General features: G+C 58.3%; 1 protein-coding gene across 4 annotated transcripts in view; it reads left to right on the top strand.

The window, feature by feature from the left end:
• TEAD3 (TEA domain transcription factor 3) overlaps positions 1–13,208 on the top strand; it is a 62,793-nt gene that overhangs the window by 31,187 nt on the left and 18,398 nt on the right. Inside the window, exons 3-5 of one of the 4 annotated variants that reach the window (XM_075909985.1) lie at positions 7,919–7,983; positions 12,357–12,419; positions 12,544–12,606. In XM_075909985.1, coding sequence (XP_075766100.1) covers positions 7,919–7,983; positions 12,357–12,419; positions 12,544–12,606 — 191 coding nt within the window. The remainder of the gene's footprint in view (positions 1–7,918; positions 7,984–12,356; positions 12,420–12,543; positions 12,607–13,208) is intronic. The other 3 variants (XM_075909987.1, XM_075909986.1, XM_075909988.1) reach the window with 3 other exon arrangements.

Genomic DNA, 13,208 nt, shown 5'->3' with positions numbered 1-13,208 from the left:
GCGTTTAAAACTGGAGGCAGAGCTGCGGGGAGCCTTCCTAGCCTCCCCTCTAGAGGAGAGAGCAAGAAGGGTCTGCCTTTAATCCAGGAGGGGGCTCTGAATAGCAGGGGGAGCTTGTGCACCCCAAAACTGAGCTCTTCTGAAACTGCCATGATCCTTGCCTCAGGTTAGTCGTGATGTAGGGACTAGGGATATAATAGTGTAGTCGATGAGCCAATAACCAAAAGCTTATAGGTTAATGCTATAGACTCTGCATCCCCGTCGTCCGTGTCGTCCCCCCCCCCCCCCCCCCCCCCGCCAGTAAGTTTTTTAACAGGCTGGCCAGCAGCTCTACTCAGTCCTCAGTCCAGAGGCCTACCCCCACTGCAGCTCTGCATTTAAAGTGCATTAGGAGCCAGGTGGGTAAGCAGCCCAGCTCAGTTCCAGCTCGCACCAAGTCTGGGAGCTCAGACACCCCCCCCCCCCCCCCCCCCAGAATATTGTATTAACAGGTGTGTTGTGAGCAAGACACGAGAAGTCATTTCTTCTGCTCTACTCTGCGCTGGTTAGGCCTCAGTTGGAGTATTGTGTCCAGTTCTGGGCACTGCATTTCAAGAAAGATGTGAAAATATTGGAGAGGGTCCAGAGAAGAGCAACGAGAATGGTGAAAGGTCTAGAGAACATGACCTATGAGGGAAGGCTGATGGAATTGGGTTTGTTTAGTTTAGAAAAGAGAAGATTGAGGAGGGACATTATAGCAGTTTTCAGGTATCTAAAAGGGTGTCATAAGGAGGAGGGAGACAACGTGTTCATCTTGGCCTCTGAGGATAGAACAAGAAGCAATGGGCTTAAACTGCAGCAAGGGAAGTTTAGGTTGGACATTAGGAAAAGGTTCCTAACTGTCAGGGTGGTCAAACACTGGAATAAATTGCCCAGGGAGGTTGTGGAATCCCCATCTCTGGAGATATTTAAGAGTAGGTTAGATAAATGTCTGTCAGGGATGGTCTAGTCAGTATTTGGTCCTGCCATGCGGGCAGGGGACTGGACTCAATGACCCCTCGAGGTCCCTTCCAGTCCTAGTATTCTGTGATTCTATGAATAGGGGTTGCTACCACCCTATGCTGCTGCCTCTTTGTCAGAGGCAGCAACACAGGGCGACGGGCAGCAGGCCTTCCAGGGGAGCTGGTTTTTAAATTGGCTCTCTTTGCAGACCAAGCTCCCTCTGATACAGCGGCAGCAGCGCAGAGTGGCAAGGGGCTCCTCAGGAGTGGGGCCGGAGCGCACGGACCGCTGGCCCTGCCCCCGGGGATTCTAGAATAGTCGACTAACCGATAAGAATTCGTGAGGTTACTCGACTATTCAGTTACCCGATATTTAACATCGGTAGGGGCCTAAGTAACAACCAGAGGGTGGCTCTGTTACAGGCAGGGGTAGGCCGGGTTCTGTGATGATTGTGATGGGCCCTTCTGGCCTTCCAAGTCTTCTGATCTGAGCCTTGAATTAATCCCTTCCCCTCGCTGTGTTTGTGCCCTCCGGACCCTTCCGCATGGCGCTGTTTCCTGCCTGTAGGAGCGTCCTGTGCGGTCCCCATGGGCCAAGGATCTCCATGCTGGAATAGCGGCAGCAATGGCAAACGGGTCATTGGCCGAGCAGAGGGCTCTGGTTGAGCTCACAGCTGACGTGTTCGACATGCCAGGCAGCCCCAGAGGGGGCTCTGAGCCAGGGCTGGGTCAGCGATGACCAACCCCCAGCAGAGCCAGGAAACCCCACTTGCCCCACTGTGTCTGGGCAAAGCAGGGCAGCTCATCTCCTGTTACCCCATTGCCTTTTGTTCCTGCCCAACCTGCTTGCCTCTGGGGCGGATACTCCAGTGTCCCATTAAGGGAAGACTCCCAGCACCTGACGTGTGTCCCATGACGGCATTGCTGGCCGTTGTTTGCTAGATAGATTACGGAAGCACCTCGAGGTCCCCTCCCAGCTGAGACTGGGATTGTGTTGGGCTAGGCAGATGCACATGCATGAAGCAAATACTTACAATCCCCTGTTGTAGCCTCCTTTCCTTGGGGAGCCCTCTGTGACTCCTGCGGGCGTGGGGCCTAGACAGGACATGGGGGCGTTCTGTGGCTTCCCTTGGCAAGCATGAGGGTGTCTCCAACCCATGAGCAAGGCTTGCTCTCCAGGCCGGCCTGCAAGAGGCAATTCTCTGGGGGGGATCCGGAGCATCGTGGCTCTGGCGCTTTGCTGGAGGGGTAGAGATGCTCCAATTGCAGAGGGACTAAGCTCTCAGCGGCTGGCCCAGAGAGGCCCAGGGAAGCGGTGGAAGGGGGCCAGTCGTGACCTGTGGTAACCTCTAGCATTTGAATGGTGGCCAGGTTGTGAGCATGGGGAGACAGCGGAGGGCCGGGCCTGTCCAGCAAGGGGTGTCTCTGTCTCATAGGGCTGTTGCCAGGAGCTCAGGGAGCCTGTGCCTTGCTCCCAGACAGCAGGTGTAACTTGAGTTGGACTCGGCCAGGGCTGGTATGCTGCAGCGTGCGGATTGGCTGCAAGGTTGTCCCACTAGGTTATTTTTAACAGAGCCGTCCAACTGGTTCACGTGGTGGTGTCAGGGGAGAGGAATTTGGGGAATGTGGTAATTTGGAGGAGGGACGTGCCCTCCTAGAGGGAACGGGCACAACCTCTGGTGAATCATGGGGCTGGGACAGCCCTGCAAGGCCTGGCAGGCCCAGAGAGCGTGACCCTTAGCTACCTGGTACCATAGAGACAGGGGCGGGGGGGAGCATGTGCTGAGGCCTTCCTGCTGTTCCCAGAGCCAGACACGCACAGACTTCACACTCAGGTACCATAGCGACAGTGAGGCCTGCACAGAGCTGTCATGCTGGTAGCACACACTCTTGTGCACACACGGGTAGCCCAGAGTAGGGCTGGTGTGTGCTAGTGCCAGAGAGAGACACATGCAAGTATATGGTACAACGAGGGGGGCAGGGTGCACGTGTGTGTGTGTGGGTGCTTCTACACACACACACACACACACACACACACACACACACACAGCTATGCAGAGGGAGGAGAGAGTTACCCACAGCACAGGTAGCCACAGGTGCTCTGGGTGGGGAGAGAGACAGGAGCTGGGTGAGTGAGACCCACAGAGTTGCAAAGCTCCATCTGAGAGGAGGAGACCAGCTCACGGCACTCTGGCAGTGAGGACCCCCTGAGGTCTCTGTGGACTTCCAGCACACCTGGAAGAGGCTCCCTGTGTGCAGAGAACCCTGCAATGGCGGGACTAGGGGTGCGCTGTTCATACCCACGGAAAATACTCCAGTGGCCTACGCCCTTGGGGCTGCCCCGTGCTTGTAGTTACTTCAGCCGTGCTCAAAACTGAGAGAATGGTGGGGACGGAGGAGCGCTGAGTCCCAGAATGGGAGGGCAGGAAATACAGTCACCTCACACTGACCCACTCCACCCCACAGCCTCTCCCTCCCCCCTGAGGAGAGTCCCTCAGTCAAGTGGAGGGACTTGAGGATGCCTACTGACCCTGTAGTCCCTCTCCTCCATAGTAGTCCCTACCCCCTCCCTTTTCCTCCTTTCTCCACCGTTCTCTTCCTCTCCTCTCCGCCCCCATGCCCCGAGTCTCAGCCTGGCCCGCTCCTCTCCCAACGAGTCCCAGCACTGCCTGCTCCTCTCTCAGCCTTGCCCGCTCCTCTCCCAACGAGTCTCAGCACTGCCTGCTCCTCTCCCAGCACTGCCCGCTCCTCTCCCAACGAGTCCCAGCACTGCCTGCTCCTCTCCCAGCACTGCCCGCTCCTCTCCCAACGAGTCCCAGCACTGCCCGCTCCTCTCTCAGCCTTGCCTGCTCCCCTCCCAACGAGTCTCAGCACTGCCTGCTCCTCTCTCAGCCTTGCCCGCTCCCCTCCCAACGAGTCTCAGCACTGCCTGCTCCTCTCCCAGCACTGCCCGCTCCTCTCCCAACGAGTCTCAGCACTGCCTGCTCCTCTCCCAGCACTACCCGCTTCCCTCTCAGCACTGCCCGCTCCTCTCCCAACGAGTCCCAGCACTGCCCGCTCCTCTCCCAGCACTGCCCGCTCCTCTCCCAATGAGTCCCAGCACTGCCCGCTCCTCTCCCAATGAGTCCCAGCACTGCCCGCTCCTCTCTCAGCACTGCCCGCTCCTCTCCCAACGAGTCCCAGCACTACCCGCTCCCCTCTCAGCACTGCCCGCTCCTCTCCCAACGAGTCCCAGCACTGCCCGCTCCTCTGTCAGCACTGCCCGCTCCTCTCCTAACGAGTCCCAGCATTGCCTGCTCCTCTCCCAGCACTGCCCCCTCCCCTCTCAGCACTGCCCGCTCCTCTCCCAACGAGTCCCAGCACTGCCCGCTCCTCTCCCAGCACTACCCGCTCCTCTCCCAACGAGTCCCAGCACTGCCCACTCCCCTCTCAGCACTGCCTGCTCCTCTCCCAACGAGTCCCAGCACTGCCCGCTCCTCTCTCAGCCTTGCCCGCTCCTCTCCCAACGAGTCCCAGCACTGCCTGCTCCTCTCTCAGCCTTGCCCGCTCCTCTCCCAACGAGTCCCAGCACTGCCTGCTCCTCTCCCAGCACTACCCGCTCCTCTCCCAACGAGTCCCAGCACTGCCCGCTCCTCTCCCAGCACTGCCCGCTCCTCTCCCAACGAGTCCCAGCACTGCCCGCTCCTCTCCCATCACTGCCCGCTCCTCTCCCAACGAGTCCCAGCACTGCCCGCTCCCCTCTCAGCACTGCCCGCTCCCCTCTCAGCACTGCCCGCTCCCCTCTCAGCACTGCCCGCTCCCCTCTCAGCACTGCCCTCTCCTCTCCCAGCACTGCCCGCTCCTCTCCCAACGAGTCCCAGCACTGCCTGCTCCTCTCTCAGCACTGCCCTCTCCTCTCCCAGCACTGCCCGCTCCTCTCCCAACGAGTCCCAGCACTGCCCGCTCCCCTCTCAGCACTGCCCGCTCCCCTCTCAGCACTGCCCGCTCCCCTCTCAGCACTGCCCTCTCCTCTCCCAGCACTGCCCGCTCCTCTCCCAACGAGTCCCAGCACTGCCTGCTCCTCTCTCAGCACTGCCCGCTCCTCTCCCAACGAGTCCCAGCACTGCCTGCTCCTCTCTCAGCACTGCCCGCTCCTCTCCCAACGAGTCCCAGCACTGCCTGCTCCTCTCTCAGCACTGCCCGCTCCTCTCCCAACGAGTCCCAGCACTGCCTGCTCCTCTCTCAGCACTGCCCGCTCCCCTCTCAGCACTGCCCGCTCCTCTCCCAACGTCCTCTCCTGACCACATTCAGATTCAGGGATCTTCATGGTCTTCTCCACTGCTATCGCCCAACCCCTGCCGCCCGTTTTCTACTTCCCCTCACACCTATCATGCTGTGGGGCGAGGCCCGCCCGGAGTACAAGCCCTTAGGCCTCGCTGCTGCTGCCCCTAGGCCAGGGCCCACTGTGACTAAATCCCAGGCCCTAGCCCTTAGAGGCAGCCTCGAGACTCTTTTGCTCCAACAGGGAGTCCGAGTGAGGATCCCCGGTTCCAGGGCGAGCAGGTAGCAGGCTGGGCACCCGCTGAGTCTCTCCAGCAGTGCCTCTCCAGTCACAGCTAGCGTTGGGTGCCAATAACCGGGCAGCTTTCGCGCTTTGTGAAGAGAATAGTGCAGAAGCTGAGACCCTGGAGGTTTTTCGCCTTCCTCTGTAGCATGGGGCGCAGATCACAGCTGGAGGACTCTCTGCATCTTGGGACCTTCGAACTATTTGAAGGCTTCAATATCTGAGATATAGGTGAGAGGATTATTCTAAGAGGAGTGGGTGAGAGTCTGTGGCCTGCACTGTGCAGGGGGTCAGACTAGATGATCACAATGGTCCCTTCTGACCTTAAAGTCTATGAGTCTATGAGAAGCCGAGAGCAGTAGGGTCTGGGGCTCTTGGGCTTTGAGAGGCCCCAGGGTGAGGGTCGAAGAGCAGACCTCAGACAGAAGGGAGCAGGGAATGGCTGCGGCAAGCCAGGTACTTAGCAGTTCCCTGTTTACTCTCCTTGGGCTGCATCTCTTCCTAGTGTGCAGTTTGCAGTGGAGAGGCTGTGGGGGGAAGTGCATCTGACAGTGCCTCTCAGCGCCCGAGGCCCCTGTGGGATCTTGGCTTGTCTCAGGGGCAGGGGGAGTGGGGAGAGGCCCAGTGCTGAGGACTGGAATCTCCTCCTCTCCCTCGCAGCTTTGGGGTAGCCCGGCAGGGCCTTAGCACACCTGATTCTGTGTGTCTAGAGACCACACAGCACTTCCTTATGGGCATTCATGGGGATGCAGGGTCAGCTCCAGCTGCCTTCTAAGGGGAAGGAGTCAAGTCATCCCCTGTGAGGGCTGCTGGTAACCCCGGGCACAGGGAATCGCTCTAGCTGTTCCCTGTCGGGGGGAGCCCCATTATTCCCAGGCAAGAACTGCCCACGCCTGTGTGTGAGGGACGAATGGCTGAGTGGATGGGGCACTGGGTGGGACTCGGGAGACAGGGGTTCTAGTCCTCCCCTGCTGGTTGTCTTTGGGCATGTCATTGCCCCCCTGCCCTACCTTCCTCGGTTTCCCCATCTGTGAAGGGGACGTGAGGGTGGGCTAACACACTTCGCAGCCTCCGTGAGGGTGCTAGGGCGGGGGGAGAATGCTTTGTCCCACCATCAGGCGGGGCACTGCTCAGGACACACACACACAACCACCCCCTCTCTGCCCCGCAAGGGTACCGGGTGCTTGCTCCTCTTTCTGGAAGGAGCATTGTTACTCCCGCGTGCAGAACCCTCCTTCTCGTGCCCTCCCCGGGAGGCATGGGCCGCAGCTGACCCAGCGCAGCACCTGGCGCTGTCTGTTGCCGGCTTGCTGGCAGGATTGCAGGGACGTGAGGAAGGGGACAAGGGGACCTGGTGCTTCTTCCCTTACAGTGTGAGGCCTGTTCAGAGAGCCCCTTCCCCTGCCCCCAGAAGGCCGGGCGTTGGGCACTGCTACAACAGTTGTTTGGCTTTTTTACTTCTTTTTTTTAAAAATCCTAAACTAGCTCCAAGGGCATTTTGACTAGCTCCAACCACCACCATCTGGTCCATTAAAATAAATCTGGCATGCATCCCCACCCCCACATTGGTTGGGGGGGAGTGGAGGGGAGGAGGAGAGAGAAGAAAGCTCCCAGCTGCTCTGAGGTTTGAATTTAGATTGGCCACAGCTGGCCTGTAAAATGTGGAGCAAAAGCACTTCTGCTTCGGATTAGGCCGAGGATGTTGGGAAACGCTGTTCAAAAGGCCAGGGCCCCTGGAAACGCAGCTTGGGCAATGGGGAAAGTTTGGGGGTTGCTACTCTTGCTTGCGGGGCACAGCGCCATTCGAACCCTAGTCTCATGCCGGGCTCCTGGCTCATTTCCGCAGGTTCACGGGGCTCCTGCTCTGGCCTGTGGCGTGGCCTGTGTGCTTCCCAGGAGTGGGGGAAGGGTGTCTCGGAGCAGTGACGCCGGAGCACCTCGTGGAGGGAGCAGAGAAAACTTTCCTGCCCTTCTGTTGGCGGCCTTGTCCTCGGAAGGCGGCCCAGTCCCGCTCGCACAAGGGGAGGCGTTTCTGGGTGTCCCTGATGGGCACAACCACCAGTCAACACAGTCCCCCAGCATGGTCATGTCACTGTGTCCTGGCCCCTTATTGCTTGTAAACTCTGGCCCCCGGGCCCTGGCAGACCCTTCCAGCCTTCCCCACCAGCTGGCTCAGTCTTGCCCTGCAGCTGCCAGGACAGCACCACCTTCTGGCCAAGCCTTGTCACTTGACATGTGGCTCGGAGGGAAACCTTGGTTAGGCCAACACAGGGTGTTGGGGAAAAGACCCCCCTTGGACTAGGGAAGCGACAGAGTTTGGGTGTCGAGGACTGGGCAAAGGATGTAGCAAGACGACCCTGCTTTTATCGTGTCCTTACTCTTTGGCTTGCTCTAGGTCGCAATGAATTGATCGCGAGATACATCAAGCTACGGACGGGGAAAACACGGACGAGAAAACAGGTAAAAAAACCTGCTTTGCTTTCTTTGAACCTGTGGGTAATAGACGCCGCCTCAGGGACAGCACTGGGAGTCTCACTCGCTTTGCTCGGCGCGCCCTGAGCGGCCGAGGAGAGACTGTGAGGACGGGCAGGCAAAGCGGGGGTTCGGATGCCGGGGTTTCGCTCTGCCCCGCCTGCTGTTTCGCTTCGGTGTGCCCGCTTTTCCCCATCTGTGCAGTGAGAGTTATGCTGAGCTGTGCCACGGGGGGGTCTCAGACATGACTAGTCAAGCTCGCTGGGAACTGCTACAGCCCCGCAAAGGGGGAAATGTGGGTCGAGACCCCCCCACTCCCACCCCATTGCTTATCAGATGCTCGAGGTCCGGGAACTGGCCTGTTCCTGCACAGTTGTCTTATCTCCTTCTGTGGGCTCCAGCTCACTGGGCAGTCGGGGCTGTTGAACCTCCCGGTCTCTGTGCCTGCTTAGTGTGACGCTCTCCCCACCTCCCAGGGGGACTAGTTCAGCTAGAGATTAAATCGGCCGCAGCCTTGGCTAAGAGAACGGCCTCCTTTAGCAGTCGCAGTAGAGGCTCGTGCACTAATGTCCAGCAGGTTCTCCGCTCGTGAGGTCTCATTCAGGGACAGTCCCACCGAGTTTGGGATCGGCGCTCCGGAGCGTGCCTGCGTAGCCCAGCCTCGCCCAGCCCTGAGCCTCGCGAGATCCCCGCTGGGCACAGCCACATCCCGAGAGCAGCCCTTTGCATGCTGCCTTCACGCGGGGACCCCTGCAGAGCAGAGGCAGCCGTGGTGGCCAGACGGGCATGGGAGATGTTGAGTGAACATTTCCAGTCATGTGATTTGGAGTTAGGCTTACGATGGGGGCTAGGGCTCATGGGGTCTTCCAGTTTTCTGCACTCCCGACCACCCACCTTCTTCATCGCTTCAGGGTGCATCGGGGCCTGAACCCAAGCTCCTCCTGATTTGAACTTGGATCTGGATTGTGCACACAGGGCCTTGCTTCTCACTAGGCCAGGCCAGCTTCCACCTCTGCGTGGCCACTGGTAACCTTCTGTGGGCCCAGCCCCAAACATATTTGTGGGCCCTCCTGGAGGCAGTGGAGCATGGGGTGGGGAAGTTAATTGAGCTTTCCACCAGCTTCCTGCCGGTCCCACCCACAGCTCGGCTCTGGGGTCGGAGATAGGCACAAGTGGGGGGCAGCAGAGGCTGCCCCACTGGGGTCCAGCCAGGGGCGGAAAGGAGCCAGCAGGCTGGTAGGGCGTTGGGATGCAGCACAAGTGGAGTAGGCCGGGCCATTCCAGGACCCAGTTGGAGTCTGTGACCGGCGCCGTTGTAAATCCAGTAGCGGTTCGAGATCCACAGCAAAATCCTGCATCTTTCACTCCGTCTTCTAGACCCACTCTAGCGCCTCTCTCTTCACCAGCTCGGGGACACTGGTGGGCCTAGGTGCCTCAGGTGCCGTGGTGATGGAGCAGTAGAGTACTGCCCTGTCAGCAGTGGGTCTGGGCAGAGAGCCCTCTTTGACGCTCGTGCTGCTGTTCGGCTCCTTGTTCCCACTAGCTGCCTGCATCCCCTCGCTCCTTTGTAGTGTGTTGGGCGAGTGTGTCAGGCCGAGGACTAGCGCCAGGGCCGCGTTGGAAATCAGCTGGCAGCCAATCCCTTTCTGTGCGAGCTCAGCGGCGTTCCCTGCCCTGCGGGGCCAAGAGAGCAGGAGTGGCTGTGGTGGGGACGGAGCCGACGGCCTACGCCTCAGAAAGCTCACGCTTGCATTGGCAGTGAGTCTGGTTAAAAGCCCCATGGTGGTGGCCAGGCCGGCTCTGTGATGGGTCACTGGGGCTGTGACTGGCTATGGCGAGGGCGAAGGGACCTTGCAGATCTGACCTCTGCTCCCCCGGTAACCCTTGTAACAAGGGTTCAGTGCTCAGCTCAGACACAAATGTCTTGTGCAGATCAGTTAACCCATCCTTGTGCCTCCGCTCCCCATCTGTAACCTGGGGATAAGAGCGTTGACCTGCCCGCCAGGAAGGCTAAGATCTCTCAGTGATTGCTGCTGCATTGATGGCACATAGATACACATATAGATCGATTGTGAGGCGCCTGGACCCCGTGCTTGGGGAGGAGAGCTGTCGAAGTCCCTAGGTACGTGGACAGCCTGAAGGCCATCTTGGCTCCGTGCAGTAGAACTTTTCCTCTGCGTTGAAAGCTTTGCAAAGATCCCTTATAAACTTTCCTGGTCTTGGGGATGGGTGTGTGTGGGGGAGGGGGTGGGTGCTGCCCAGATGGAGGAGAAGAGGGGCATGATGTTACGGGACAAGTGGATATCAGCAGGAGACAGGTTTGAACGTAGAGCAAAATGAATCTGGTGATCTCCGTCAGAAACGTTCCTCCGCGTGCCAGGGGCATCTCGACACACAGCAGAGCCAGCCCAGGGGCTGGGACTGGATGCAAGAGAGTGGGATTTAGGGGCAGCTGATGGTCAGAAGAGAGCGTTTGGGAAATGATGCTACCCAGACCTGCTCTGAGGCTGGATCCAGTGCCGCCTGCTCGGTATCATGACACAGATGAGGCCAGCTCTGTGAAACCCAAGAGAGACACCTAGAGGGTTTCTAAATAGAAAATAGAAACCTTGGGTGTTTCTGCATAGAAAACGTCCATCATGACACCCTCCAACGAAGAGCCTGGGAAGTTAAATTCATAGCTCTGGTGGACTTAATCAAGACCCCAGATTTATGGCTCATGACAGCAATCTAACCCACTAACCCTCCTTTGTCCTAGGATTGTAGATATGCTAAATGCCCACTTCGCCTTCAGTAGTTTCTTGTAACATACGTCGCATCTGTTGTATCTGTTCCACCTTGTTATTTAGCTGGGATGCTCTTCCCGAGACCTGAAGAAGAGCTCTGTGTAGCTGCAAGGTTGTCTCTCTCCCCAATAGGAGTTGGTCCAATAAAAGATACAGCTTCATGCACCTTGTGTGTCCGATATCCAGGGACCGACACAGCTACCCCGGCACCGCACCCAAAAGGTTTTCCAAGGTTTGCAGCCCCCATTGACTTTAGTGAGGGATGTGGAGTTCCTGAAAACCAATCAGTTTTATTTAGGTCCCGCTCTTTAGCTGCTCAGACTTGGGGCTTGTCTGCGAAGGTGGCAACACTTCAGGAGGGTCACAGGAGGGTCTCTCCTGACTGCACAGTTAGTCCATAAGTCCCGGCTTGACAAAGCCCTGGCTGGGATGATTGAGTTGGGGTTGGTCCTGCTTTGGGCAGGGGCTTGGATCCAGTGACTTTCTGAGATCTCTTCCAACCCTAGGGTTCAATAAGGACGACCACTCTGGGTCAGACCAGTGGCCGCCCATCTAGCCCAGTAGCCTGTCTTCCGACAGTGGCCAATGCCAGGTGCTTCCGAGGGAATGAACAGAACTGGGAATTAGAGTGATTCATCCCCTATTGTCCTTTCCGAGCTCCTGGCAGACGGGCTAGGGACACCAGCCCTGCTCACCTTCTTGAGGTGACAGAATTCTTCTGTCTGCCTAGTGCCGTCTACACCAGGGGTCAGGTGGACATAACTATGTTGCTCAGGGGGGCGGATTTTTCCAGCCCTGAGTGATGTAGGTGGGTTGTTTTCTCTTTTCAGTGTAGTCTTGTCCTTGGCCAGATGAGGCCAGCTCTGTGAAACCCAAGAGAGACACCTGGAGGGTCTCTAAATAGAAAATAGAAACCTTGGGTGTTTCTACATAGAACACTTCCATCATGACACCCTCCTCTTTGTGTGGCACAGATATGGGGACACATGCTGGAGTCTGTTCTGGCTCCTGCGTCTTCTCTGGAATGATTAGCTGTACTGCAAGTGCAGGGTCAAATTCCTCCTCGCAGCACCGGTCATGTTGGCAGGTAGAATTTGCCTTTCAGAATCTCCCTCCCTCATGGTGATGCAAGAGGAGGAAAGAGAAGGCTGAGCGTGCAGGGTTGGCAGTCAGAAAAGCCATCTCTTTGTTGGTCAGATGTGCCCCTTTTGCATAAAACCCACCAAGAAGTATTAGGCTTGGCACCCACACCACCGTCGGTCGCACCGTTAGGACGATGCTCCAAAGCACAAGAGGGTGCGCTTACAGGGCAGGTGCCTGCAGTATGGACCAGATCCTTGGCTGGCATAAACTGGCGCAATGTACAGCAGCTGAGCAGCTGGCCTGATGGTTGTGGCCGCCGTGGCTCGCTTTCCATAGGAGGAGTTCTAGTTCTCAGGAACCTGGGCCGCCGCTGACCTGCGTGCTGGCCGGCGTGCCTCGAGCGCTCGGCGCGCTGTTCTCATGCAGCACGGTGTGGGATCATGTCTTCATTCTCTTTGTGTTTTCCTTTTTGAATGGCTTGGCGGGCTCTAGGTGTCCAGCCACATACAGGTTCTAGCTCGGAAGAAGGTGCGGGAGTACCAGGTTGGCATTAAGGTACGTTGGAGATCCTGCCCATGCGTCCGTGGTGTGTGAGCATGGGGCAGCCCCTCTCCTTCCTCTCCTCTGCTCTGGTTGACGGCTCTGCTGTTTTCCCTCTCCTTCTGCTTTCTCTCTGCAGGTCTCTAGCCACTTGCAGGTTCTAGCCAGACGGAAATCTCGCGAGATTCAGTCCAAGCTGAAGGTACGCGCTCCCCGGCTTCTCCCCCACCCCCGCTTGCCCCTGAGCCGTGGCTGTGCTGACAACTAACGCACTCAGCTCTGTGGTGTGCTGCTTTCTCTTTCCTTTTTATGTCTTTCCCCCACTCCCTTCGTTCCTGGAACCAGACACTCCCTGGGACAGGGCTGCCTGGGAGGGACTGAAACGGGAGGCCGTCGCTGGAGAGGTCTGGCTAGGAAGCTCCTGATGTCACATAGCGGCCTCCCAGGAGAAGCTCCTGCAGGGTGGTGAGCGCTTGCCTGTGGCCGGGCCTGCTGGCGCAGAACCGGGAAGGCTGGGTTGGTAGGTAGGTTGCAAGGGCTGGCCAGAGCCTATGCACCCCAAAGGCAGTAACACAGCGAGCAGGGCTCAGGTTTCCCCTGTGGCGCTCTTCCTCCTCCCCACAGGCTCTTGCAGTGGGCAAGGGCTGCGAGCGTCTGTGTAGCTAGGAGAAGCAAGGCCTCCCCCGGGCTGCAGAGATGCACCGTCCATTAGCCGCTGCAGGAAGAGAACCGTGAGGGAGCAGCCTGGTGGGCACCTCCCCATCTGAAGCCAAAATGTCCAAGGGGCCGGAACGAGAAGCAGGG

This window comes from Pelodiscus sinensis, chromosome 27, assembly GCF_049634645.1.
Source record: "Pelodiscus sinensis isolate JC-2024 chromosome 27, ASM4963464v1, whole genome shotgun sequence".
Lineage (NCBI taxonomy): Eukaryota > Metazoa > Chordata > Testudines > Trionychidae > Pelodiscus > Pelodiscus sinensis.
Note: the sequence above shows the minus strand (reverse complement) of the source record. Positions and strands in the feature narration are given on the sequence as shown.